Here is a 27,466-nt window from a genome sequence, read left to right as displayed (position 1 = left end):
CTTGGCCTTAAGCTTATTACAACATGCACACAAACACATACCTGCACTTACGCACACTCACTTCCGAACTATGGTACAGTCATAGAAGGGTCTGAGGCGAGTCTTTTTTTTGTTTATCTATCCTGGACAATCACACTCTTGTCAGTACAGAGGATCATCAACAGGAAATGCAGTGATTTGCTCCCCTGAGCAGCCTTAGTTATTGTTGGTCTCCTGTTTTGATCCCCATGGCATGACTGGCTGATTCCTGTACTGAGCTGACAGTCCCTCTGTTTCTCTCTAAGACTCTAATAATCCCCTCCTAGCCTTGTCTCTCTGGAAATCCCCTTTGCTTATCTACTTCTGCACTGGAAACACTGGGAATTAACAATCCCGGTGCATCCTCTCTTACCGTGTACTTTTGATGCCTCTGATTTTTTTTTCACTTTCTGTGCAAATGTCCCTTACCACATATTTTGGAATTTACAAACCTGCCAGTGCAGCATGTTCAGATTTAGCCTTTGCCCCTCATCGGTCTTTTGTTAATACAACACTAAGAGTGCTGCTGCTGTCGCAGCTGCCATAGCCATTAGGCAGATAGCCGTTAGATAATGTGTTGGTGTTGATAACCTTTTATTGCTTCTTCTCTGTTCTCTACCTGAAATACATGTCTGAGGGAGTTTCAGCTTAACAGGTGGCTGGTGGTAGACAGGTGTAGTCTGTACAGATATAAGACAGGCAAAGATCTGTCTGGCACATTCAACACAAAGCTTCCACAGAAACTCTTGTTCAGCCAGGTATCCAAGGTAGGACCTCTTAGCTGTATTTCTTAAGCCAACTACCTGATGTAATGAAGTCTTGAAACAACATGGAGATATTTTGGCTGCTGCTAACAATGGAAACCAACGTCTTAGATCCTGTAGTTGTATGACAGACAAGTTTGAGGTCTGTGAGGACATGCAAAGGAGGTCACAGCTCAATAGTGTGGCACACACATGGCTCATGTGTCCAATGAATAGATGCCATTTTTAGCCACTGTCTGTCAGTGCTTGACTGAAGGGTTGCTCTGGCATCCATGTCAATGGAATAACAAGCGAGGCCTCTATGAATCTTTCAGATGCTCTATTTATGGGACCTTGGGATGGGTCTTTGAAAAAGTTAGTTGCAAGGACAGATGGACTGATTTGCTGACTACAGGTCTATCTGTGCCTGTGTCTGTGTCTGTGTGTGTGTGGGTTGATTATGCAATAGAGTACATTCTTCAGGGAAAATAAAAAAGGTTATTAACATGTGTTTTGACATGCCAGAAGTGTTTGTAAGCAGTTTACGGAAATGATATTTTGATAAGCTTTTCACAGTTATGTATGGCTTTAAAAGAGGAAGCAACCAGAGTTGTGTACATAACAACCTTCATCATGTGTTGAAGCTGGCATGTTGTTGGAGTGTAGTTGACATTTGGTCAAACGGACACACACATTAGCTTGTCTTTAAATGCAAGCCCACAGTAAATATGTTGACCACGAAAGATGACACAGAGCTTTGCACCATTACATGACTCATTTTATTTTTTTTTTTTAATTACAAATGCGTTTATGAGATATTTCTTCTGTCTTGAGTGCTGGTAAGAATTTTCATCACTGTGTATTATGCTCTAGTGGCATCAAAAAGGGAGCAGATTGGGGCAGGAAATAAACAGTGAGCTCAGAGGAAGTCTCTCTGTTTCTGCCTGTCTTTCTCTCTCTCTTTGCTGTTACAGAAATAGCTCTGCGGTCACTCTATTCCCTAGCTTGTGAACCATGTGTTCTGTCGATGAGTTTGGCAGAAACCTCCAGTCCACTGGTCAGTACAGCTACAGGGGCTTAGACCCTGTACAAAGCTTCCCAGGACCGGTCTGGGCAAGAGTTTGAAGCACTATGCCTCATGCCAGTAGTGTTCATTGTCCATTATCTCTGAGATGCTTTTGAATTAACATGTTCCCTCTTTCTACCTGTCTCTCTCCTGTTGCTTATTTTCTAGGGCCCTCTCCATGGATATAGACACAGACTATGAGCGGCCCAATGTGGAAACCATTAAATGTGTGGTGGTAGGGGATAATGCAGTAGGCAAGACCAGGCTAATCTGTGCCCGGGCCTGCAATGCCACCCTCACACAGTATCAGCTGCTTGCCACCCACGTGCCAACCGTCTGGGCCATCGACCAGTACCGTGTTTGCCAGGAGGTGGGCACAATGATATACATATAAAGTGCACAGGAAAAACACACTGAAGAAAGAAAGAGCTGCATACACACACACTTTGCTGCATCAACAGATATGCAAATTCAGTCTCTTATGTGTTACAAAGAGAAGATTTAATGTAAACCACCTGAGTTTGACATTTTACATTGGATGTAGTCACTTTTCTGTGTATTCCAATAATTGTATAATCCTGTATCTCCTCTAAAAACACAAACAGCACAATAGAATTAATACCTTTTGACCTGATTAGAGGGATATGTGTCTGTGTTGCAGGTGTTAGAGAGATCTCGTGATGTAGTGGATGAGGTCAGTGTGTCCCTGAGGCTATGGGACACATTTGGGGATCATCACAAAGACAGACGATTTGCCTACGGCAGGTAAGCAGAAGAACACACACGCGCGCGCACACACACACACACGCACACACACGCACACACACGCACACACACACACACACACACACACACACACACACACACACACACGCACACACACACACACACACACACACACACACACCCAAGCAGCCAGTCAAGCAGCCAGAACCCGATTACTGACCCAAAAACACAATTGCTTGCTGAACATGAGGCTAAAACTCTTCTGTTAACTAATGTGGCACCAGATTCATTGTTTGCAACTCCATGACACTAACTTAGAACCGCTATGTAACTTTGCCACACCCACGTCAACGTACCCACATAACCTTTTTTTTGTGCAATCCAGCTGTCATGATTTTTTGCTGAACTTTGCCCTCAGGCTGTTACATCCTTCCTCCACTAAACATGATTGGATGATCACTCTATCCTCTTACTTCCTATCCCTCTATCAAAGCTGCTTTATTGGCCTGGAATGCAGAATTATTTGTTGCTACAGTAAAATCAGCAAACTGAAATAATGGTGCACATTTTACTTTGTACATAGAACTAACAAAGAGCATCCAAGAAACAGCATCAAATTATACTTTTTATTGACACATGCACACGTAACATGTCACTTTGTCACTGTTATGCAACAGATGACATGCAATTTTAGGTTGTATGGTTTAAATCAGGGCTCCACTCCTCCACTTAGCGGTGTTTGTCCACTATTTAAGTATGTTTGCAATTGTACACCGTTCTGTTTGTGCATGTTTTGATATGTGTGCTTGTCGATGTGCATGTCCTGTATGCTTTGTCAGCCTGCAGTCAGCTGATAAAGACACAGTGCCAACTCAGCTGTTTTCTGCCTCCCTGCCTCACTGGTGTCTACAGCTCCAGGCATCAACCCGCCTCCGTCCGCCCCCCCACTCATCACCTCCTCCTCCTCTTTCGACTCAGTTCTTTCACTTGTTCATCTGGACCATGCTTCCTCTCCTGTCCTCTCCCTCATTACTCACCTCCTATCCTTAGCCTCCTCTATGCCCTTGACACTTCGCTGCTCCTTTTGACTCTTGACTCGTTCCTCGACTGTGGAGGCTTTTGTTGATATCAAAACTCAAAACATCACGTTGTTAGACAAAAACTAGACTGTCGCATGCTTTGTCAGGAGTGGAACATTCTGGTAGGGAAAACAATCCCAGCCTGAAAATGGGCTAAGCCAAACTTAACCTGGACAACCTCAACTTAGTTTTTATGCCAGCAGAAAATAATTAAAGGTATGGTTTTGATTAAATAAGCAAAAAAAAATTTCAATTTCACCGCTAACCATAATTCTGTTTCCGCAGTTTAGATCACATGCACCCTTTTATAACTGCAGAGTATTAATAAGTATTACTGCTACACTGTTAAGTCTGTGTGAGTGCATGTGTACATTATCTGTTCCTACATAATATAGCAACTGATAATCTTTGGTAATAGTAACTGTAGGATTAATGCAAGTTGTAAGGGATTTGTAGTAGCATAATGGACTTGCTTCATCATTTCAGTGAATTTGGTTTATCACACATATCCGCATAACAAATCTTTGTACATGTACACACAATTTATTTTTACTCTGCAAGCTAAAGGCTCATTTCATAGATATGAATATTAAAGTGGCTAATGCTCAGTGATCTAAACAGGTCACGCTCACCCGCATGAACAAAAAGACAATAATAAAGATTGCCTGTACTGAATACATAGGAAGCAAACAAATGAAATGGTACTGCTTTGCATGTTGTCATTGTCATGTGACAGCTGCCCTTTGTTTTTATCACAGTTTTTGTGCATATTGCTTTATTTTTAGTTTACACAAATCAGGTGTAAGTCAGATGAAGAATTATTTAACAAGGTGGCAGATATCAGAATTTACAATAAGTCATTTAGACTGATCTATAACCACAGATGGAAGAAAATCTTTCTCAAACCATCTTTATCTGGACTTTGTGTGAACTCACTAAGACCTCAAAACCACGAGTGCAATGGCACGTACACATATCATGACCTTTAACTTACTAAACACTGGTAAAGATTCTTTAACAAAGTGCTAATGGGAATTCCTGTGTATTTCCGTCTGTGTGCAGTGATGTAATGGATTGGTTGTGTATATTACATCTAAGGAAGTATTAGCTTAGTGAAAGTAAAGATGGAGCTTTGTTTCTACCCTGCAAAAAGGCTGTAGTTAAATTTTTAAGTAAATCACCTTGTAATTTGGATGCATCAAAGAGAGGATATTTTGGTATAGATGAAGCTCTTTTAAGGGACCTTTTCAATGATGTGCTCATCTTCAGAAATTATTGAAATATGTTGCAAAGCAATAAAGTACTGTTCTCTGTTAAACAACTCTCAATGTATTTTATGTGCTATACCATAATGTTAAGTAGTGTAGCTTTTTGCTCAATAAATAGGTCAGCCTAGTTGGGGCACTGGTGTTTTACCCTGGGGAAATAAGAGAAGTGTTTAAGTGGTGTGTAATGCTGGTCTCAAGTTCAGGATTTGGTTTAACACCTTCATCCTCTGGTGAAAAGATTGGAACTGAAAAAAAAAGCCTCCAGAATGTCATTGTTGTTAATACAGCATTCAGTTTACATAAGTAATGCATTGTTCTTGTGCTGCTGAGGTCAAAAGTCCTATGTTATTGTGTTGATTTAAGAGGTAGATCATTTAGGAGGCTGAGATTCTTGCACTGTCAGCATTGTACTCTTACTAGATGATCCATTTCACTCAGAGAGCTTGATCAGCCATTACCTAGAAACAAAGAACACATGTACAAACATGCCATGGAAATATCAGTACCAGAGAACAGCTGTAAGTGCTGCCATCTACTTGCTCAAACACATCAGTTAAGGAAATGAATTTGTGTGTGTGTGTACCCTGCTCTATTTTTAGCCTTCTCTTTGTGGTCTATGTAGCCTTGGAGGGCTTAGGGAGATTTACGTAAGAGAGAGAGATGGGCACACAGATCACCAGCCCAGAGGCCCAGACTCATACACATGGATGCATATACAGACCCGACCACCCCCACACAAGCCTTGTGACCCCACCTTTCTCGATCGCAATGTGCATGCAGCCACAATGCCTTGCAGCAGTTGAGCAAGCATCTTTCATACAAATATCACACATGTTTTAACATACACTGACAAGATGCTCAGTGACTCAGTACTGTAGCCTTTTGCCTTCCCTCTTGTCTTTACTCCATCAATGGCCACATTTTTCTGTCTGCTGACATCTCTTGCTTATGCTGTGACATATTCACTCCTCTCCTCTGCCATCTTTTTCCTTTCTTATCTTTGATCTCTTGTAAAATGTCCTTTCTTTCCCTGCAGGTCCGATGTAGTGGTGCTTTGCTTTTCTCTGGCTAACCCCAATTCCCTGCGCCATGTCCGCACCATGTGGTTTCCGGAGATCAAGCACTTCTGTCCTCGGACACCCATCATCCTGGTCGGCTGCCAGCTGGATCTGCGCTATGCTGACCTGGATGCAGTAAACCGCGCACGTCGACCCTTAGCCAAGTGAGACACCTTCTGTATCAGTTTAAAATTGGATGGAGCCATCACCACAGAGGCCTTCATTCATAGATGCATGCAGATTCATTCATAATCAATCACTGGTGAATAATAGCTACATAACTGAACATAACTGAACATAAAACTTGGCTATTGTTCTACCTACCTACTAGTTTTGGGGGAAAAAATAAGGTATTTGAAGCCATGTTTTATTGCTTGTATATATATATATATTTTTTTTTTAAAAAGGCACTCTTTCAATGATACTTAACCCTTTGTAGGGCACTCATAGAAATACTATGAAATTCAAAATTTCAACCTTAGTGTGTTATTGGAGGACATAACAAGACTTTATTACTGTTGTCAGATTTTTCTTGAATTCTTTATTGTTATGTAGAAAATCAAGGTTAATGATGTTACCATATTTGGTTCCTTACCCATAAGTGGCAAAAAAAAAAAACCAAAAAGCGCAAGAAGTACAGTATATATGAAAAATACAATAAAAACACATGTAAGGTGAAAGGAACATGTATTTTAGGGCATTAGAACATGACTTTTAGAACATTACAACAACATCAGGGCTGATCCAGACACCTGTCCACATCCACATTATCCACACTGAACATCATTCTTACATTAGTACCATTACTTCATGGTACCTAACAAAGCAGGTACACTCACTGTTCATGCAGAGGTGGACCTTACAGACCCTGTAGACCACATTGGACCTGAGATTGTTGACTCACTGTCCTCACTGTAACTGTTGCTGTCACTGTTTTGGAATGCATGGAGAAATGACCAAAAATAGTCACTTGCCCGATAAAAGGTTAAATAACACTGTCATTATTAACATCAGTTTTTGCTTACTTACCCACAGACCCATCAAACCGACAGATATTCTTCCTCCAGAGAGGGGGCATGAGGTGGCAAAGGAACTTGGGATCCCCTACTATGAGACCAGTATTGTAGCCCAGTTTGGCGTCAAAGATGTTTTTGACAATGCCATCCGAGCTGCCCTCATCTCCCGCCGTCACCTCCAGTTCTGGAAGTCGCATCTGAAAAAGGTCCAGAGGCCCCTTCTCCAGGCACCCTTTCTTCCTCCTCGCCCACCACGGCCCATAGTGGGAATTCCAGACCCTCCACCTACAGACGGCGAGGGCCCTGATTCCCTTTTCTGCCTCCCACTATGTGCAGATGTTCTTTTCCTCTTACAGGGTGGTGCCACTCGTGTCTTTGCACACAAAGTTTATCTAGCTACATCCTGCTCTAAGTTCTATGACCTCTTCACTCTTGATCTGGGTGGATCATGTACGGGGCCAAAGGGGGAGGAACAAGAGAGCAAGGAAAACTTGGAAGGTGGGGAAGAAGATGAGCAGAGCAGGAGAGGAGCCAAGGAGCAAGCTGGGCGCACTAAGAGCCTAGACATTGACAAAGATGGTGTTGATGGAGGAGTGCGGGGCTTGAATCGACCCCAGCTGCTCCAGCAGGGCTCCTTGAGGACTTCCCAGAGTGATAATGCACTTCCATCACGAGCCCAGTACTCCTTGGGAGCATTAGGGACTGGTCGTGCGCTTTCCGGATGGGGAAGAGGCTTTTTGAGTGTTTGTCTGGAGCATGTTGATGATCCTATGACTGGACGCCCACGACTCATGACTGTGGTTGCCATGGATGCGCTCATTCAGGAAGAACCATTCAAGGTGACTTAAAAGTATCAAGATTGCTAGTAATATATATACAGTATATGTCAACTATTAAGCTAATTTGTTGCATAATTATCCACTAGTATGGTGAATAGTAGGACGAAAACAAGTTTTTACTGTTTAGTGTTAGTTTTAAATAAGTTGGGCTTATATTGTTGTTGACTTCTGGATTTGATTTTGCTTTCAGGCAGTGCTTCAGTACCTATACACAGGCAATCTGGACGAAGGCAGAGGAGACCTGATGCAGGTGGCCACTATTGCTGAGCTACTTGAGGTGTTTGACCTGCGGATGATGGTGGCTAATGTTCTGAACAGAGAGAGCTTCATGAACCAGGAGATCACCAAGGCTTTCCATGTTCGCAGGGCCAACCGCATCAAGGAGTGCCTCAATAAAGGGACCTTTGCTGGTAAACCTTTGTCCCAACCCCTTAGTGTTTCTAAGCTTTCAGAAGCATTGGTTTCATGGTAGATGTTTCTCATGAACGCATGAGTGTGTTTTTGTGTGTGTGGGCGTGGAAGATGAAGTAGTGGGGGATGGTGAGAAGCTGATGAAAAGTGAAAGTTCAAGAAAGACAGAAAAGAATTTGCTAATCCCCAGCATTCTCTTTCAGTCTCTGGAAATGTACACCATGTGTACATTTGATCATGCAGTATATTTACCATTGTATATTAAAGAAAATGTTCATTTGATATGTCATGGTTTTATTGTATTCTAATGTCCCTCTAACGTCATCAATTCACTTGATGACTGCCTGTATTTTCCGTCTGCCTTGTTGCCTTGTGTTCATTTTTGTGTGCTTCCTGTGTCTTGTGTTGTGTGGTTTTCTCTCTGACCCTTTTAGCTGTTGTGTACGCATGTTTTCACAGCATATGCAGCCAATGCCCGGCATCTGCTGCCTCTGAACAAAGTCTGTTTCACTTTCACTTCTATACTTCCTTTCATGATTATGACAATGAGTCTTTCTCTAAAATGTTTACAGGAATAAATGCTGATGAATGAAATTGATTTAGTCATTGTATAGACATCTTCATTAGTTTTTTCCTATGAAGTAAATTAGAGATAATAGAAGCCTGTTTATTTGTAGCCTTTTGTGACATGATTCCTCTCTTTCAACACTTTCTCTACCAAAGCAGTAGTCCACACAGGATTTATGCCAGGACCTACTATCCTGCATCCACTCCTTCCCTTACTCTGTGTCAAAAGCTGTTCTGTCCTTCTGTCAATTTATCTCTCTGTCTGTCTACCTGTGTCTATGTCTCTGTGTGTGTTTGTCTGACCTTCTGTCTGCCTGTGCGTGTGTCTGGATGTCTGCCTTGTCTGTTTTCCCCCTCTGTAGCTTGGGCTTCTGTGGCACTCCACGAGATGAATGCTCTTTTCCCACCCCGGTTTTAGATGTGGTGTTCCGACTGGACGATGGCTGTCTCCCGGCCCACAAGCCCCTGCTTATCTCAAGCTGTGACTGGATGGCCGCCATGTTCCGTGGCTCTTTCATGGAAAGCTACATTGAGGAGGTGAGTTCAGATATTCTTGGAAAAACTTGAAGATTGGGTTTCCTTTGATTTTGGAGTAGGGAATCAAATTTCTGTCTGGTATCTTGACCTTAAGCAGGATGTGGAATGCTCTAGACTGAAAGGGCAACCTTATCACACAGCTGTTTTCTGCATATATTAACAACTGTAGTAATCTCATAAAATAATCGATAGATAGGGCAACTATTATGTATGTGTCAAATGACCTTGATAAGGTTTACTTGGGGTTGTAGTTACCAGGATGACTTTCTACAATAGCCTGCAGCTTGCATGTAGCACATAACACCCTACATGGGGTTGGTTATGAGGTTGACCCATAAACCTTTGCTTAACCTCCAAATGTGCTGAATGTTTTGCTCCCACCAAAAACATTAAGGACCTGGCACACATAATAACAAGAGAATGTAAATACATACACATTTCCTTTTCGTTTAAGAAAAAAGTTGATTTCCTCTTGTTTGACACCATGTGGTTTCTTTTGCCTAGTCACTGTGAAAACCACGTTGTGTTGGGTGTTGTGTCAAAATCCTTAGACACTGGGGCTTATTTCTCAAGTTTCTCTCAGCAGATCATTCCCAATAGAATTTAATGTAGCTATTTCTTCTGGTGAATATAATCCTCAAATTACACAACATCACACACGGTACTTAATCAGCTTGTATGTACATAAGATTTGCGCTGTTGGCCCATTAGCGACTCTACTTGAAATCTTTTCTGTGCCAGCTGAATGAGGTCAGCATTCCCCACGTGGCAGGTTTGGTTACTTCGGGTCTGCTTTCTCTTAAGACTCAGCTTCAGGTCACACGGTACTCCTTTAGGTACAGGGCTTTTCCACCGGACCTGACCTATTCTGGGAGGAAGTTCATGTCTCTTGCTGTCTTTAAATTGATGCAGGTTAAGCTCTTGTAGAACCAGATCCCCTGGGGTATGGTTACTTTCAGGCCAGCAGAGTTAGGTTACGTAGATTCAGGTTCTATGATGTATGTAAATCAGCTCTGAAAAAATTTACAAAGATATCAAGAAGGAGAAAAATTGGGGCAAACCATGTTTTTTTGGGTTGCCTGGTTTTTATTCCAGAACACACAATGTGAGTGGGTGTGAAAAGCCACAGCATTTATTGTGGTCTTAAGTGAAAACAGGATATCAGCATCACTGAGGGGGCACAGTGCTGCAGGCGGGCTGCCGGTGTCTATGGTTACTCTAAATTGTTCATTTTGGTGACCACTGTGATGACTATTGTGACACTGTTTATGGTATGAAGGCGCAGAATTGAAAACGGGCACCCCAGACAAAGCCTCAAACATCGGCTGCACAATGTTGCCCTGATGCTGTCAGCGCTTATAATAAGCCAGAATGTATTTTTGTTTGCATATTAATATACATGTATAATCTATTTAGTACACCCATTTCTGTATGTTTGTATTTAGTCATTCAAGCATCTAGTCGTGGAAAAAATTATTAGACCACCCTTGTTTTCTTAAATTTTTTGTTAATTTTAATACCTGGTACAACTAAAGGTACATTTGTTTGGACAAATATAATGATAACAACAAAAACAGCTCATAAGAGTTTAATTTCAGAGCTGATATCTAGACATTTTCCATGGTTTTCTTGATAATAACCAAAATCACTGCAGTTCTTACATCAATAACTATGGCATTGTGCTGCCAAAAACAGTGCTTTTAGGCATTCCATGTTTTCTTCTCTGTTTTAGTCACATGATACCCACAGGAGTTAGTACTTGATTGGATAACCATTGTTTTTGATGACATTTGATGGTCTAATAATTTTTTCCGCGACTGTAGATCAGAGGCATTGCAGCCGAGTTGTATGCCGCCATAGAAGCTTTAAAAAACAGAATAAGCGTTTGTTTGTAGACCGTATATAAGTAGACAGAGGAACCGTGACCTCACTCAATGTTTTTTTAACTGATGTCAGCCTTTTGGAGTCAGTTATGGGTGAGCTAGTGCTAAATGCTAGTTTACAGAAAGGGTAAAACAATAATCTTCATTAAGCATTTCCATAACAAAGTAATCTGACTCTCTTGATAGTGACAGTTATTAACCACAACTATAGTCAGCCATCTGCCAGGATGAAAAATACCCCAACAACACATTTTATGCAATAAAGAAGCTCCAAAAATCAGATTCAACAGGTGGGCAATGTGTCATACACACCTGTCAATTGAAGCCAAGGCTTCACTTGTTTATTATGATAAAATGTCTTACAAATTTTAAAAATATAATACAGTTATATGGTGATATTTTATATCTAAAAGGTGAAAGGTCAGCTTCATCCTTTGCCATTATAACATTCCGTAAAAGGACTTTCTCTTCATTATTCTACACCCTAATAGTTCTCTGCAAAAATACTCTGTAAGTGAATGAATGTATATCTTTCACTGGAATCATACATGTCAATATACTCTTATTTTGTAAATAAGTACGCTAAATACCTTTTATTCAATTCTGTCAAATATAACATGTTTCCAGACAGACTTGGATGTAAACTGACAAGCTGCAATTATCTATTCATTTTATTTCTTATTTGAGCAACAATAAAATGTAGGTATTGTACAAACTGCATTTTGCAATGATTTTGGTGAGTTAATACATCTTAGTCACTCTCCGGAAAGAAGGAAAGGAAGAAGCAGTAAATATGAAGTCTAGTCTATGAAGCAAGTACTTATTCAAACTCATAACACTGGGCCTTCAAAAGATGCTGTGCTTTTAGTGCAGGACAGAGTAACACAATTACACAGCCTTGACCCTGCAAGTGCTTTTAGTTCAATCTAAGAAGGGAAACACTACCAGAGAAAACAACATTTACAATGGAGTACGAGTAGAGGATTGACAAATTTATGACAAGAATGGATATAGCAAGAGAAATCAATAATTTAATCATCATCTTCTTATTTTATATGGAAGGAAATTTGTTTTGACATTGACAAAATAAATGCATATATTAGTTTTTAGAAAACTGATAGGACCAGTCTTGGCAGGCTTTGGGCTTTTCAAATGACCACAGCATGCCTTGTGATACACAAAACCTGTTTATCTGGCTGCCTGACCAGGATGTTTGAGCTTCATTGTGCACAGTGATGTTTATGAATACTTTGCCAGTACAAGAATACTTCACAGCACTGTTCTTCTATGCATGTATTCTATATACCACCAGAATGAAAGACATCACAGCTAGTTTGGAGTCAAATGCCGTCCACTATAGAACTTTCAGAAATTTAATATGAAACAAAAATAATATTTAATATAGGAAACAAAATATTAATTTGTCATACCTTACATACATTGGCAGAGGATTTCTAATGGTTTATGCAGATTAACAGCCAAAGATTATCTCTGGTTTTTAGAGAGCAATGTAAAAATGCATGAAAATCTAACTTTTAGAGGACCATGTGATCAAACAGTGTTGCTCTATTTTAATACTCATGTCACACTTCTCTCTCGGTATATTTAGGCTCACACATTTCAGTGTTCATGCTGTTGTGTGATTACATGGTTATTCTAGTTCTGTGTATTTATAGTGATGCATTATTAATATATTACACTTGTTAAATACTACCAAAAGAGCATATATTCATTTAATAAAATGAAGTTTATAGTATATATAAAACATCATTGAAGGAGATTGCTGTCAGCTCCAGTCTGTCATGGTACACCAGTGGATTATGTTCTACAGTAGGTGTGATTCTGTGGTTTTATGTTCACCACATGAGTGTGCATCCCAGTGGAGTATTACATGTTGGGAAACCTATCTTGTCAAATGTAATGGCCTGTGTAACTCCCGTTCCACTTGCTAAAAAAAGAGAAGTAGGAGAGCAGAATTATCTGCTGTAAACAAACTTTTTTTTTTTAAATGCTGAGCAAGAATCATCTCTGTGTTCTCCTTATCTTTACACCTTATTGTGGTGATGGCAGTGACTCACTCCTTTTCCCGTTCCTTATTTATTTTGAGGGTTTTTTTTGTCTTCTCTTATCTTTTTACATTTATTTTGTTGCTCTAGAGGAGAGATTGTTTAAGGCCTTCAGGGACTAATAGTTCTTCTTTTGCCTTGCAGCTATAGATTTGACGATCAGTTTTTATTGTGTTTTTGAGTCAAGGTTTTGCAAATTACCCTAAGTAGTACTGAAATAGTCAAATCCTCATAACTGAAATCATTATTCCTCATCCATAAATGTCCTGTTAGAGTGAATGTGTCCATTCATTAATACTTCCTGGTCCCAGCTGGGGCTTTTAGCTCAAGAGACCACCCCCGTCTTGGTGTTGTGACTTTTTAGTCTTAACGATAGCTGACATTCTCCTAATTGGTTATGGGAGCTGAGGTTAAAGAGCGCCACAGTGGGTACTCTCCCACTGCTCCCGAAGGGGCCAGGTCATCACTCTCATCATCGTTTACCTTCCTTCCGGGGTTTCAGCTGCATTGCCTGCAGGTGAATAGCTGTTGGTCTGAGTTACAGTAATTAGAATCATTAAAAGGTCTTGCTCATTTGTATTTGTTTATTTATTTAACAAACCACAGTGAAATATTATACTGGGCTCAAATGCGGGGTGTCCAGTGTATGTGGTCAAGGTCTGTCTGATGGTATGGTGACATCTAGAGGTTGTTGCAGGTAATAGTTTTTGAGGATACTACCTTCAAACACCACCCTGATATTTCATGTTTAATTTTATTAAACTGTACTGTTTTGTGATACTCACTAACACAGCGGGTTGCCTGTGTGTGTGTTTAGAGATCCTTAGTGTTTTTACATCGGTAGCCCCTTCATAGTGCTTTTTTTTTTTTTTGTTTTTAACCCACCACCACCACCCCTCTTCAGAGGACAACTTTATTTTTAATTACAGCATGTGTTTAAGTAACAATCTCAAACTTTATATTCACATGTTCATCCATTCTTTGCTTGTATACATATACACAGAGGGAGGGCTCATATAGACAAAAGTGTGCAGGGACAGGATGAGACAAGACAGTGGGACAAAACAGACATAAGACAAGACAGTGGGAACAAGGAATTGGGGGAAGATGAACGTGCCATCAAAGGATCAATGGATAAATACGATCGAGGACATATTTCTAATGGAAAAACTAACACACAGTTTGAGACTACAAGAACCACAAATGAACAAAAAGTGGAAAAAAATGGACATTATATAAGCAAAATAACTGATGAGACTGTGCTACCCAGACTTATTCATGTTGTTGTGTTTTCTTTTTGTTGCTGTTCTTTTAAAACTAATAAAATACAAGTTACAAAAAAAAAGACAAGACAGTGGGACAAGCCAGCTAAGTGGTTGCTGTTGAAAACATAACAAAACATATGAAAGATGTGACAACAAGTAAGACAAGACAAAAACAGATACTAATTACATATTTGTCATTGTACATTGGTGTGTGTGTGTGTGTGTGTGTGTATGAGGAGAGGGGACCAACCAGAGAGGGGCTCTACTACTGGGTGTTGCATGGTGGTGTAGTACTTTCATCTGAGCCATGATCAGAGTTAAGGTGACAAGAACAGGACGTCCTTTACCTGTAAATCCCTGCAGCAGAGTTTCCAGTAATGCCCCTATCCTCATGGAATCCAACCTATTGCTTGTGTTTGTAAAGCATATATGAAAGAATATGAAGTGCGCAGTACATTATTATTATGTACTTGGTATCATCTATGAAAGATGTTAAAATGTCATCATCCCATTGCACCTCTAATTTTCTCATATTTCTTTTGTTTCCTCTACATTTGTCTGTTTTCCAGGTGTCCATTCCTAACACAAGTGCGGCCTGTATGCGTGGGGTGCTGGAGTTCCTCTACTGTAGTCTATTGACACCCTGTCCTGGTCTGGAGCCCATGGAACTCATTGTTCTGGCCAATCGTCTCTGTTTGCCTCGCCTTGTAGCGCTCACAGGTAAAGACTCTCTCTGCAGTGTTAAAACACCTGTTCACGTGAATGTCTCGAACTGATGTGTATGTCACAGCGGTGTTTTGTGTTTAATCTAAGCACACAAAGCCTTTTTTATAAACATAGCAGAAGACATTATGTAGTCAAAAAGTTTTTATTACGTAGAGTTAAATCTTGTTGACGGTGCACAGTGTCAACAAATAATACTGACATGATTGTGTATGTTTTATATGTCTTCAGAGCAGCACGCTGTGGATGAGCTTCTTCAGTTGGCAGTAAAAGGTGTTGACATTGATGGACAAGTGTTGGCTTACCTGGAACTGGCACAGGTCAGTCCCTGAAACACTACAGCTGTCTAAAACAAACAAACAAATGGAAGGAAAAATCCACGAAAGTTATTTAAAGAGTGATATTTTCATATCTATAAGAATAATTTCCTTCAAATACATGCATGTATTTTTCTTAATTTATTCACTGTCTTTTTTCCGTTTACAGTTCCACAATGCTAAGCAACTATCCACTTGGTGTCTCCATCACATCTGCACTAATTATAATAGCATCTGCCGCAAATTTCCCAAAGACATGAAGGCCATGTCCCCAGGTACTGACACCTCAACATCTTTGGCTCTGCAGTGTGAACATTTGGCTTTAACACTAGAAATTAAAAAAAAAAAATGTACAAATGCAAGATGGCTTAAGTTTGTTGCCAACATTTGATTGCAGTGAGAGAGAAGCAGAACAGTAGCATTTCAACTTTCATCCTTTCTTGTCTCTTTCTTGTGCACTTTTGTCTCCCTTTGTAGAAAACCAGAGGCACTTTGAAAAGCAGCGCTGGCCTCCTGTGTGGTTCCTGAAGGAAGAGGACCGCTATCTGCGCTCACAAAAAGAGCGTGAACGTGAGGAGGAGATTTTGCGCAAGCAGCACACCAAAAGGGGCTGGTGTTTCTGGAGACACCCGTCTTCTTCTCCGCACGTCTCCTAAGAGTTTCCTTCTCTGACCCATTTATCCTGATGAGGGTCATTCAGAGGAGGCTGATTTTTAATCTATCAGTGGAGAACTGACTCTCAGTACTACTATGCCTGAATGTGAGCATGTTTGAAGGAATGTATGTGAATCTTTATAATTGTGAGCGACTTGAGTGCATTTTGATATGCTTGTGTAACATGTGGACTGAACTAAAGGGTATGTGTGTGGATGTGTAAATGTACGTATGTTGGTTTTATGAGTGATACTTCTGAGGTGGGTGCTTCCCAAATGCCCTGATCTATAAGAGCTTGCAGCATTTGCAGTGCAGCCCTTTGTCCCCTCCACAAGAGCTCGTCCCTCCACCAGCACTCACAGCATCCCAGCCTTTGAGTGATTGGACTGGGAGCAAGGGCTCTCTATCTCTCTCAGTCTCCATCCTTCACACTGACCTTAATGACTATTACACACTGACCACTGCAGCTCCCCATGGGAAGCTTATTTTTGCCTTCACTTTTACACAGACTGTTAGCTTGCACACACAGACCTGTGCCCATGACTCACCCCTCTAAAACCAGCACTGGATTTCCAGGAACTGACACTGACAATGTAATTATTATTATTTTGATATTATTTGACCTTTTGATATATTTTTGCGCCTTCTAGGACACTGTTATCAGGGGAAATGGCACACACAAATCCCAGGATGTGTTAGGAATCTTCATGGTTGGGACTGTTAATCAAGAGCCCAGGTGTGGGTGTAAGGGCAACCTTCAAACTGTTTGTTAGGATGCTCCAGCTAATGGCTATGACCTGATTGTAGCGATTAGCTTCCAGTCAAGTCTTGATGTGGTCCTTTGTGTCCATCATCCACCCTTGCAACTCCCATACCCCCTTCCAGATTGCATTTAAAAAAACACAAGCTCTGATTAATGACTTGGATTCACCAACTGCACTTCAGAGACCTTCAAAGTGACCACTCTATAGCAATGAGGGGGTAAAGAGGGCTAGCCTTACTTGATACCTCTGCCATGGAGGAATGATGGATACAGTTTTTAACGAAGCCGCTTGTAACGTCCATGACCACTAGGTTGCGTTGAAGCACCTCAACCAACCTGCCTTTACACCCCTACACCACTAGGGGCAGCACTGCTCAGGGCCCCAGCACTAACTTTCACTCTTAACAGGAGTTTTATCCTTGTGGCTTCTTTGCTCTTGTTTTAATCATTAGGATCAGCAGTATAACACCAATCATTGAAGAGTGTTAAGAAAAAGCACTTGTGCAGTGTTAGCCCAGTTAAAAAAAATTACCTGTTTTTTATCACAACCAAAGCTGTGATTGTTTTTAATTTCTTTCTTCCTCACTTTCTTCATTTCTACTGCCCTGTTTCCTTTATTTGCAAAAGGTAATGGAGGAAAGAATAGGAAGTGACTTGTTGGAGAAGAACACAGTATATTTGATTCCCTCCTGTTGGTCGTGTTGGTTCAGTTTTTAGTGTGAGGAGAAAAAAGTGTCACTGCTGGACATTGCCTTCCATTCCTCTTGCTGGAATTGAAAATGGTGCTTAAGACACAGTAAGACAGTGTCCACATGAACACAGACACACATGCAATTCGATGTTCAAGTGTTTCTTCAGATGTTCAGTGTTTTGCCTGCAACAGATGTGGGAATTGGAATAGATTGCATTTCAATTTCATGCGTAAGAAATATTTAGTTTTCTTTCTTCATAGACGCTAACAGTCTATAAGAGATCATAATAGGTCAGTGATATTAGAATGAGTACAAATATGATTTTATACATAGTGGTTACAACCTGGTAATGACCTTTGCTGCTGTTATATTTGATTAAACTACGATCTCTGCTTGTTAACCAGGAAAATAGTGTTACTTCGATTGAATTTGCAGTCGCGAGCGTTTCCTTAAAATGGTTTGATATATAACTGCATAGGAGAGCAAATCTGATTTTCTTGTTAAGGGTGCTAATTTCTTTGGGCTTTAGGACTGAATGTGAAAACAAGGCTTTGTGGTGATGAGTTTCTATTAGCACGTTGTTCTATTTGTGGGTTTGTGCCCCTCAGCATTACCCAGCAACTGCAGGAGATAGCTGGATTGTGTGAGACATGTGGCGTGTTCTCCCATTCTCCACGGGAGACGTGTTAAAGTTATTGTCAGCTACAGAAATAGAAATCAGATAGAATCTCACAAGGCCCGAGTGAGAACTGAGCTGATTCCTCTGTGAATAAAGTGAAAGTGGAGTAAACGTGAACAAGTCTCAAGCCGGCTTAACATGCAACCTACGTGTTTCGGATTTACTCCTCGTATATTAAATTCACCCCAGTGCAGGACTTGAAGAGGAGAGAGTTACATATTCTGTGGCCTCTTTTTAGAAGTGACGGCTGTTAGGTTTGTCTTACTTATGACTTTATGACCCATGAATCCTCTTCTCTTGGTCCATGTGCCTTATAGTTGTACAACTGTAGTCAAACATCTTCACTTCAAAGCTGCGGACCGGTTCTGCAGTGGGTGACACGATTAATTAATAAAAGATAGTATTATAGTTAGTCAAAAGGATTATGGTTTATTCTTTATGCACTCTCAGCCATTATCCTTTTTTGAGAGGACTTTGGAGCCAACCTGAGCCATGCCTGTGGAGCACCTTTAGGCCACTGCTGATTTTGCAGGCAGACGGTCTTGACTTAAACTCTTTATAGGTTGTAGAACAGTAGGTTGGTGTGATCATATGGCCTTAGATTAGTGTATTTTCTAGAACGGTCATTATTTGGATGTAAACAAACTCACATCATGGTTGGATTTGTCCACTGACCATGTGATTAAGAGGTAGCAGTGAATATGGCAGGTTGATTCCTGTAGTTTAACTTTAGATCCACTGACTTGGAGAAAATAAAGCTTGTTGAGCACTGGCTGGCCTTTGTGCTGAGAGGGTACATTTTTAGAATGTGGTTAATTTGCATGGTGGCCTAACTTTGTCATTACAATGACACTTGGTGTTGGAATGCACTTTCTTCTTTTTTATGTCTATAACTTTACCTGTGCTTAGAGTGAATTGCTCCTTATGTTAGATTGTTTCTAAACCTAATGATTGTAGCATGATATTTCCACTCAAGTCTTTCAACATTTCCCACAGTGTGTTCAGTGTGACAGAGGATAACAGTTTTTTTTCTAGCTTATTGGTTCAAGTTGACACTGACTTTTACAGTAGCTATCCCATTTGCTCTGTGACTTTATACACAAATCAGCTTTACTGAATTAGCTCAGCACAGCTTAAGGTAGCATCGTGAAATACTCTTTAAACAATAATGAACTTGTACTTATCTTCAGAAACCTTCTTGAAAAAATATGCAGAGTAATTGTTTCTGCAATAAAGTGTTACATGCTTTTACTATTGTTAATATAGCCAATCAAACATTTTCTTAAAAAGCTGCCTGCAGGAACTAAACCTGACAAGTATGAAAAGCAACATTTCAATCAAATCTGAATATAATTATGCACATATTTTAGCAATGGCATAAACGGCAAAAAAGTCAAGAGTAATGATCTGGACTGACCTGCATGTAAAGACAGAAGAACTGGGTAAAGCATGATGCATGTTTCTTGGGTTAGACATGGTCCAGACTTTATCTGTGTTGACTTGTTATGCGTATTGGTTTGTGGGACATTTCTTAGGATGAAATATAGAAAAAGTGAAAATAAATAACATTCTAGGTTTTAAATATATTTTACTATTACTGTAATAGTTCAATTTTGGAAATTCCCTGACATTGCTCAGAGTTCTCAAGTACTCTGAAGAACACAAAATGTTGAGAATTTTTTGTCTTGTTAACTCACCCATCACAACATATGTGCAACACTGGCCCCTACAGACCAAAGTTATATATAGTCTGTTCAAGTTAGTGTATTTATCTGCATCATTTAGCTATTTTCTCATGCACAGTTTACCATCCCATATTCCTAATTATTCTTATTTTCATAGTGGTTTTCAGTCTTTTCAGCAGGCCTGACCTTCCTTATTTAACATGAGGCCTAGTGACTAAGAGGACACCTTGTTGTTTGTCTTCGGTGTCTCTTTTCCTGTGCCTTCAGTGAAATCTCACTCTTTTGGCTCTGTACAGGCATGGCACCTGCAGCCTTCTGGGTTCGAATTAGAGTTGATTAAGCCAAGAAACACACACAAAAGCACAGAAATTAAAGTAGGCAGCTTTCTTTAATGTACAGTAACTTATCGCTTGATTGACTGGTGTTTCTTTAATGATTTTTTTTTAGCAGATATATAGCAGTTACTGGCTATTACAGCGTTATAATGAACTTTCAGTCATAACAAATATGGAGCATGTTCAGTATGGAATATCATCTATGCTTAAACTACGCAACAGATGATGTAAAATGAAACCCAGCAACCCAGCAGATCTAAAATAATGTTTTCAGTGTTTTGCACTCTTTCAGGTGCCTCTGCACTTACTCTTATGTAGCCGATTACAACTTTGCTTGGTCTTTATAAATAGCACATGTTCAATTTACATATTTTACTTGTCCACTTTCTTGTGGTCTTTTTTTCTCTCTAAGCCAAGTAACATAACATACCCTATTGCTTCCACTATTTAGCTGTAATTTACCATGTTGCAATCATGTGGTAAGTTGGGGAACAACATCTGTGAAGTACTAGTTGGATTAAAAGCAGAAATTAGCTGTGACAGCTATATAAATTGTGCTTTAATAAAGTAATTATCCAAAGTACAGTACAGTGTTGCAGATTTGATATGACTTTTCCTAGCTGTAATGAACCCCTCACCTTAAAGCTTCTCACCACACTGTATCTACTTACTAAGGTGTTGTATTCATAGGATTGTATGCACAGAGGCCCAGGACAGGGAGAGTGTTTATATACTATAAGTCATGGTGTGTAACCTCTGTAATTTCTAAGTGGATTGTATTGACTGTCTAGTATTATAATGCACTTTTGTTTCTATTGACTCATACAGTATGAGTTTTATTAACATTTACTGCTCATGTTGTGTGTATTACAATAAAAGGCAAAAGAATAGCACACCACACTCAAAACTATTAAGGGCTTTCAAAAAATATACAACAATCAGAATGTTTTGCTGCTGTTGCAAAAAATGTTTTGAAACTAAAAATTTGTAATATTTTTGAACCACTGTGATTTGTACAAAATTTTGAGAAAATGAGAAAAAAAAAGTTTTTTTTTTCCTTTTTTTTTTTTTTTGCCATTTCAGTATTTTGATGTTTGACATGGATTTTATTAAAACTCTGTTAATCTTTTGAACTTGTCTCACTTCTTGCTTTTTGCTCCATCAATCCATCTGGACATGCCCCAAACACCTCACCAAGGAGGAGACCAGTAGTTCCTTTCTTTTATTTCTTTATTCTGTAAATTCAGTCAGTTTTTAGCTACTGCAGAAAGGTGCTGAAAGAAGGTTGCAACAGTTGTGTATATAATTTATAGAATGACTAGTTTATAGTAAATACATTGAAATGACAAAGGGAGAACCTTTAATATGAAGCGCCTAAAGGTGCTTCTTATTAAAGGTACTTTTAAAATCAGACAAAAGCTGTATTATAATTTTATTCACAATAGAGATATGCATACATTTTGGCAAAACATAAATCTGAACCAACTCAACTGATCAAAATTTTTCTTTTACATCACATTAAATCTCATTAAGTTAGTTGATATTACATCCTCAGCCCTTCATTTTAAGTACATTCACATATAACCCATAGACAGAATAAGGTTTAGAACAGCTGTGCCATCTTGTGGACACCAGTTGTATGACATTACAATGTGATATTTTCTTTAATAGGATTGGTTTTTAAGCATTTCTTTAAAAAGTCAGCATTTTTCCAATGTTACTGTCTTGGGTCCATCACCTTAATGAATGTTCGGTGCAGTTTTATTCATAGCAACTAAAACTGAACTAGAAACCCAAGTTCCTTAACCCATAAAAACCCGGTGTTACTTTTCTGGAAGTTCCCAAGTGAATTTTTCTCTCTTATTTAATTTTTTTTTAGCTATTTATCACCATTTATTATAATATTATGCTCTGTATTTTGCATTTCTTCAATAAAAATCTGGTATTTTCCTATATTTAGATTCAGATTCAGAAAACTTTATTTATCCCATACGGGCAATTCATTTGCAGCTTACCACAGACATCAGCCCACATCCAAAGTACAATGTGACAAACATAAATAAATCAGTGCACAAATACAGGATCATTAAAAGCAACTCTAAATAAATGCATTTAAATAATCAACAATAAATAATCAATAAATACCAATGCAGACTAAGACTAAAAAACCCTATTGGTTCTGCTAACATTAAAAAAAAAAAAAAAATCATATAAAATGACTAAAGTGGCTTCTGTCAGAGTTTAAAAGTGTGATAGCTGAAGGAATAAAAGATTTTGAATATCTGCTGGTTCTCCTCTGAGGAGCGTGGTAACACCAGCCTGAAGGCATCAAGGCAAACTTCTGGTACAACACATGGTGAGGATCCCTGATTATTTAATTTACTGATCATGTAGATGTTCATTAAAGCTCATATAAAAGTTAGATGTCATAATATCAGAAACAGAGCAAAATGAAGAAAATGTGAGTTTTTCAACAAAATTTATCATTAACTGAACATAAACCCAGTGTCTCCATCCACAGTTGTTGATCCAACTCCATGGGTTTTACGGGTGAATCAAAGCTGTAGAAGATAACAGTGTTTCTATGTTGACTACGGAGCCTCTGAACGCCCAGATGGGTCATATCTGATGACCATGAAAAGATGACAAACTTCATTTTACACCAATTATTTATATGGGTTGATAGATTTAATGGATCAGAAGTTATTAAACATTTTATATCAGTAGATGATTTTGGTCGCCAGTGGTTGTTTGGGTCTTTATGGGTTAAATATGTATATTATCGGCATCAACAAACTAAACTAGGACTTTCAAGTCTGGTAAAGGATCACAGAAAACCACAGAAACATGGGGTGGGGGGGTTGGCCAAGGGTTTCCATGGTGATATTTAGTGATGTGGCTGATGATGCATAATTTTAGATGGGTGATGAGCGAAGGTGGCCGATGTGGGTAGAGGAATATTTGTTTCCATATGCCATCCCAGTGTACGTTTGTTTATGTGCTTCATATCAGACTCCTACAGGGAGGCTCACAAGTTAAACTGCCTCCCAACAGACAATGGCACACATCCGCTTTTCTGTCGTTCTCTGTTGAATTAAAATGTTTACTGCCGTGTATCTGTGCCAGCGACCCCACCATCTTCCATGGTCCCGTGCATCGGTTTGAAGACTGATTACAGACTTTTATGCTGTGTCAGCTGCTTTGTCATTGGGTTAAGTTCAGATTTCCCAGCAACCTTGCCCTCGTTTTTGCACCACAACCTCAGAGAACACAGCTTGTGAATTAGAGACACACGGTGACATCACCACATCTGGCTCTCATTTCTCAGGGTTCCCTTGAGAGGAGATGAAAAGAACTGGGTCTTGGAGCAAAGGACAACACACTGGTTTGCAATTTAGTACAGCACTGTAAGCTGAATGAGTTCCTGCACCATATTACATACAGGTATTATTAACGATCTAATAATGGTGTGAGTGAGCAATGAGAACATCCGTGAAGTCTTCAAAATGGGACACAGTGGGTGAACACAGATGAGTGTATGATGAAAACTACAACTTGCAGTAGTATCATATTTTGTTTTAGCTAATCCAATGCTTTCAAAGCTACAAATGTTTAAAGCATGAACAAAACAAGGCATGCACATTCCATGGCCATTACATGAAAAAGTGGAACAACTAGTAATACTAAATGTTCAAAGGAGGTCAAAAGGAGTCACAACACATTCCTCTGTGTATCTCACCCTCCTCCAAAGTGTGTCTTATTGCTCCAGACCTCCCCAACATCTACTTCATAAACAAAATTGTCGACCATAGCCACACATACAAATGTGAAACCGTCTAAATCGTGGCCTTTCAAGGTTTACGAATATTTTATTATAACGACAAAATGCTTTAATCTAGTTTATTTTTATGGGAAAACAGTCACACAGTGTGTTTGTCAGATGTTGTCAATTACAGTGATGAAGAAAATCAAAACTTCTAAATTAAAGGATTGGTGATTTTTCTGTTTTTAAGGTTTGTATGTGCAGTTATAAGAAGGGGCTGTCAATACACAGAATACACTATTTGCATGCACAGAAACACACACACACGTTCAGTTTGAGGCTCGAGGGGAAGATATCCCAGGGTTGTTTTTAAGGCACATAGCTGAGCAGTGACTTCACCTGGGAAGCATGGTAAGAGGACTTCCAGATTCACAGGAACACCTGAAGATGAACTGCAGAGCCCTTCCTGCTGTTAAACCAGTGTTTTATTGTATGTGTTTTAAAGGAAAGTGTAGGACATCAGAATCAGAATCAACTTTAATGGACAAACTTGTACACACAAACAAGGAATTTGACTCTAGTTTATCTTAAATCCTCATGTACTATAGAATAAATATAGAAATACATTTTAAAAAAGTAAAATATTTCTTCATAAAACTGTACAAATACAGTTCTTGGTTGCATTAATAGTAGTACAACTAAGAACAAGAATGAAAACAAGAATCCTCCTAATCTATGCCTTTATTTAGAGCATCAGATATAATCCATTCAACATTATTAGTTAAACTTTTGCCAGTAAAGTTTGAATAATTTTCCTCTTTTTATTCCTTTTTATACACATTAGTAATCACCTTTGACCATCATGATCACATTCATTTTATCTATCAAGAATGAATCACATTGTCACAGTCATTTCATGCCATTGCCATTTATTCCAACTTTAAATCGAACAGTGTTGTGTGAAGAGAAAAAATAAACAAAAATAGTGCCAAAAGGTGCAAATAAACAAACAGATGAATAAATTCAAATCTTTTCAGCTGCTTCTGACTGAAAAAAGTTGCAAAAACAGCCTATTGTTAGTAAGCCATTGCTGCTGATCCCCTCAGTGGTTGTGTTAACCATCATCACTGATACAGCTGTATCCATGAGTGTCCTCCTGTTCCACTGCGGTGTGGTGGAGTCATTCCTCTGGCCTTATCTCGTCTGTCTGGGATCTGAATTAACCTCAGTTGTTTTTCCAAGGCTAAGTGATTGCTCTAAGCTACTTGTTTGTTTGCTGTAGCAGTTGTCAAATACGTCGACGCGCTGACTTATCTCTTGTGACCAACTTCCAGTCATCTTTGTCATCAACTTTAGACACCCTCTCCCACATCCACCTCATTATCTACTTCAAGGAAAGCAACAGCCCTCCTCCACTGAGCTTAGTATTACAATAACACTGGGAGGAGAGACAGAGATAGTCAGACCGGGTCAAGTCAAGTTTATTTTCATGGCAAAGAATCACAAATTATAAATTTGCTTGAAGGAGCAAGAATCTTTATAGTATAAGGCACCTCCTGTTCTTCACTGAGATGAGGAAAAGCTGTTTATTTCCTTTATTTATTTTATTTCATTTACTCATCTAGGAAAGTCCCATTGAGCTACAAGATAACAGCTTCATTTAGAAAATGCAATAAATACAATTCAAAAATGGTCGGGATGTAATACAAAAAATAAAAGCTATATAGAAACAGAATCCAATAACTTACAAATCGTATAAACCCATATTTTATTCACTAATGAACAAAGAGAAAGAGCTAATCTTTAATTCGATGGCAGCAACACATCTCAAAGAAAGTAGGGATGGGGCAACAAGGTAAGTAGTACTAAAAGAAACAGCTGGAGAAACGTTTTGTCCGATGTTTGACCTTTGACATTTATGGGCTGTTGTTAAAAGAAGGGATGCTACACAGTGGTAAACATTTCCCAGTCGGAACATTTTAGAGACATGTTGCTGCCATTTTCATGATTACCTTCTTTTTCTTTTTTTTTTTTTTTTTCTTCTTAAAATGGTACCTTTTCTGTTTTCTATATTTATTGTGAAACAGATATGGGATTATGGGGTTTGTAAATGGTTGTATTCTGTCTTTATTTACATTTTACACAGAGTCCCAACTTTTTTTTTTTTTAATGGTTGTTGTACATAAAAGCAAAAGCAAAACCTTGAAAGAGAGTTTGATGAAAGTATCACAAGAAGGACCCTTTTTGTACCATGGAAAAACATACTATTGGTGTCATGTGTACATAAGAAAAACACAGTCAATCATTTGGGGGTGTAGATGAGTTACAAATACAGGTTTAACCAAAAAGGTATGTTTTAGAATTGTCATTTATTACAAAGATTGAACTAAAATGAACACTTTGCCTTTAGCTGCAGGCACAGAAACTAATCCTCATGAGAGTAGTTCTGTATATCGTGAGTTTGAACTTCCCTTATAAACTCTGTCTGCCTCCCTCTATAAAACATTAAATTCACAAAGTAAGGTGGTCAAAGGAAAGACGACCTTTATGATGATTAACCCATAATGACCCGGTGGTACTTTTGTGGCCATTCCCAGATAAATTTTTCTCTCTAATTCACCTTTCTTAAGTGATTTATCACCATTTATTATAATATTATCCTCTATGTTTAGCATTTTCAGTGTAAATTATGTATTTTCCTATATTTAATTTCCTATATTTGATTTAGATATTCATAAAAACTCAGAGTTAATTCAAAGGTTATTATATCAGAACAGAAAAAAATGAACATAAACCAAGTGTCTCCATTCACTGTCATTGATTCAACTCCATGGGTTTTACTGGTGAATGCTGTAGAAGATGAAGGTGTTTCCACGTTCACTATGGAGCCTCTGAACGTCCAAATGGGTCATATCTGATGATCATGAAAAGATGACAAACTGTATTTTACACCAATTATCTACATGTATTGATAGGATTAGTGGATCAACAGGTATGAAACATTTTATATCAGTAGATGCTGTTGGTCACCAGTGGATGTTTGAGTCTTTATGGGTTAATGAGGATTACAACCTTTACAAGTGTCACTACACCAAATAATAACAGTACATGTTCATGACAGACAGCCTGGCCTCTTAAGGTGTGTAGAGAGATAATAAAAACACCAGGATGGAGTTCATGCACTGACTCCTGAGTGTAAATACATGTTTGACCTTTCAACAGCAGGTCCAAGCACACATAAACTTGCCATGCAAGTCTCAATGTGTTCCAGGAAAAACAGGATTTGGACAAATCCACGTCTGAAAGGAAGTGA

The 27,466-nt window shown here is 39.1% G+C and overlaps 1 protein-coding gene across 4 annotated transcripts in view; it reads left to right on the top strand.

Moving 5' to 3' along the window:
* The window catches only part of rhobtb4 (Rho related BTB domain containing 4), a 43,566-nt gene extending 22,141 nt beyond the window's left edge, over positions 1-21,425 (top strand). For 3 of the 4 annotated variants that reach the window (XM_030142457.1, XM_030142458.1, XM_030142456.1), the window contains 10 exons: positions 1,996-2,197; positions 2,489-2,592; positions 5,937-6,122; positions 6,994-7,813; positions 8,004-8,223; positions 9,210-9,328; positions 15,112-15,262; positions 15,497-15,585; positions 15,752-15,857; positions 16,060-16,238. In XM_030142457.1, coding sequence (XP_029998317.1) covers positions 2,006-2,197; positions 2,489-2,592; positions 5,937-6,122; positions 6,994-7,813; positions 8,004-8,223; positions 9,210-9,328; positions 15,112-15,262; positions 15,497-15,585; positions 15,752-15,857; positions 16,060-16,238 — 2,166 coding nt within the window. In that variant the 5' untranslated portion in view covers positions 1,996-2,005. Of the gene's footprint in view, positions 1-1,995; positions 2,198-2,488; positions 2,593-5,936; positions 6,123-6,993; positions 7,814-8,003; positions 8,224-9,209; positions 9,329-15,111; positions 15,263-15,496; positions 15,586-15,751; positions 15,858-16,059 lie in introns of all 4 variants that reach the window. The other variant, XM_030142455.1, reaches the window with a different exon arrangement.
* Positions 21,426-27,466: the final 6,041 nt, after the last annotated feature.

The sequence above is a fragment of the Sphaeramia orbicularis genome, chromosome 9, assembly GCF_902148855.1.
Source record: "Sphaeramia orbicularis chromosome 9, fSphaOr1.1, whole genome shotgun sequence".
NCBI classification, from domain to species: domain Eukaryota; kingdom Metazoa; phylum Chordata; class Actinopteri; order Kurtiformes; family Apogonidae; genus Sphaeramia; species Sphaeramia orbicularis.
The sequence above is the reverse complement of the archived record's forward strand: the minus strand, read 5'-3'. Positions and strand labels throughout refer to the sequence as shown.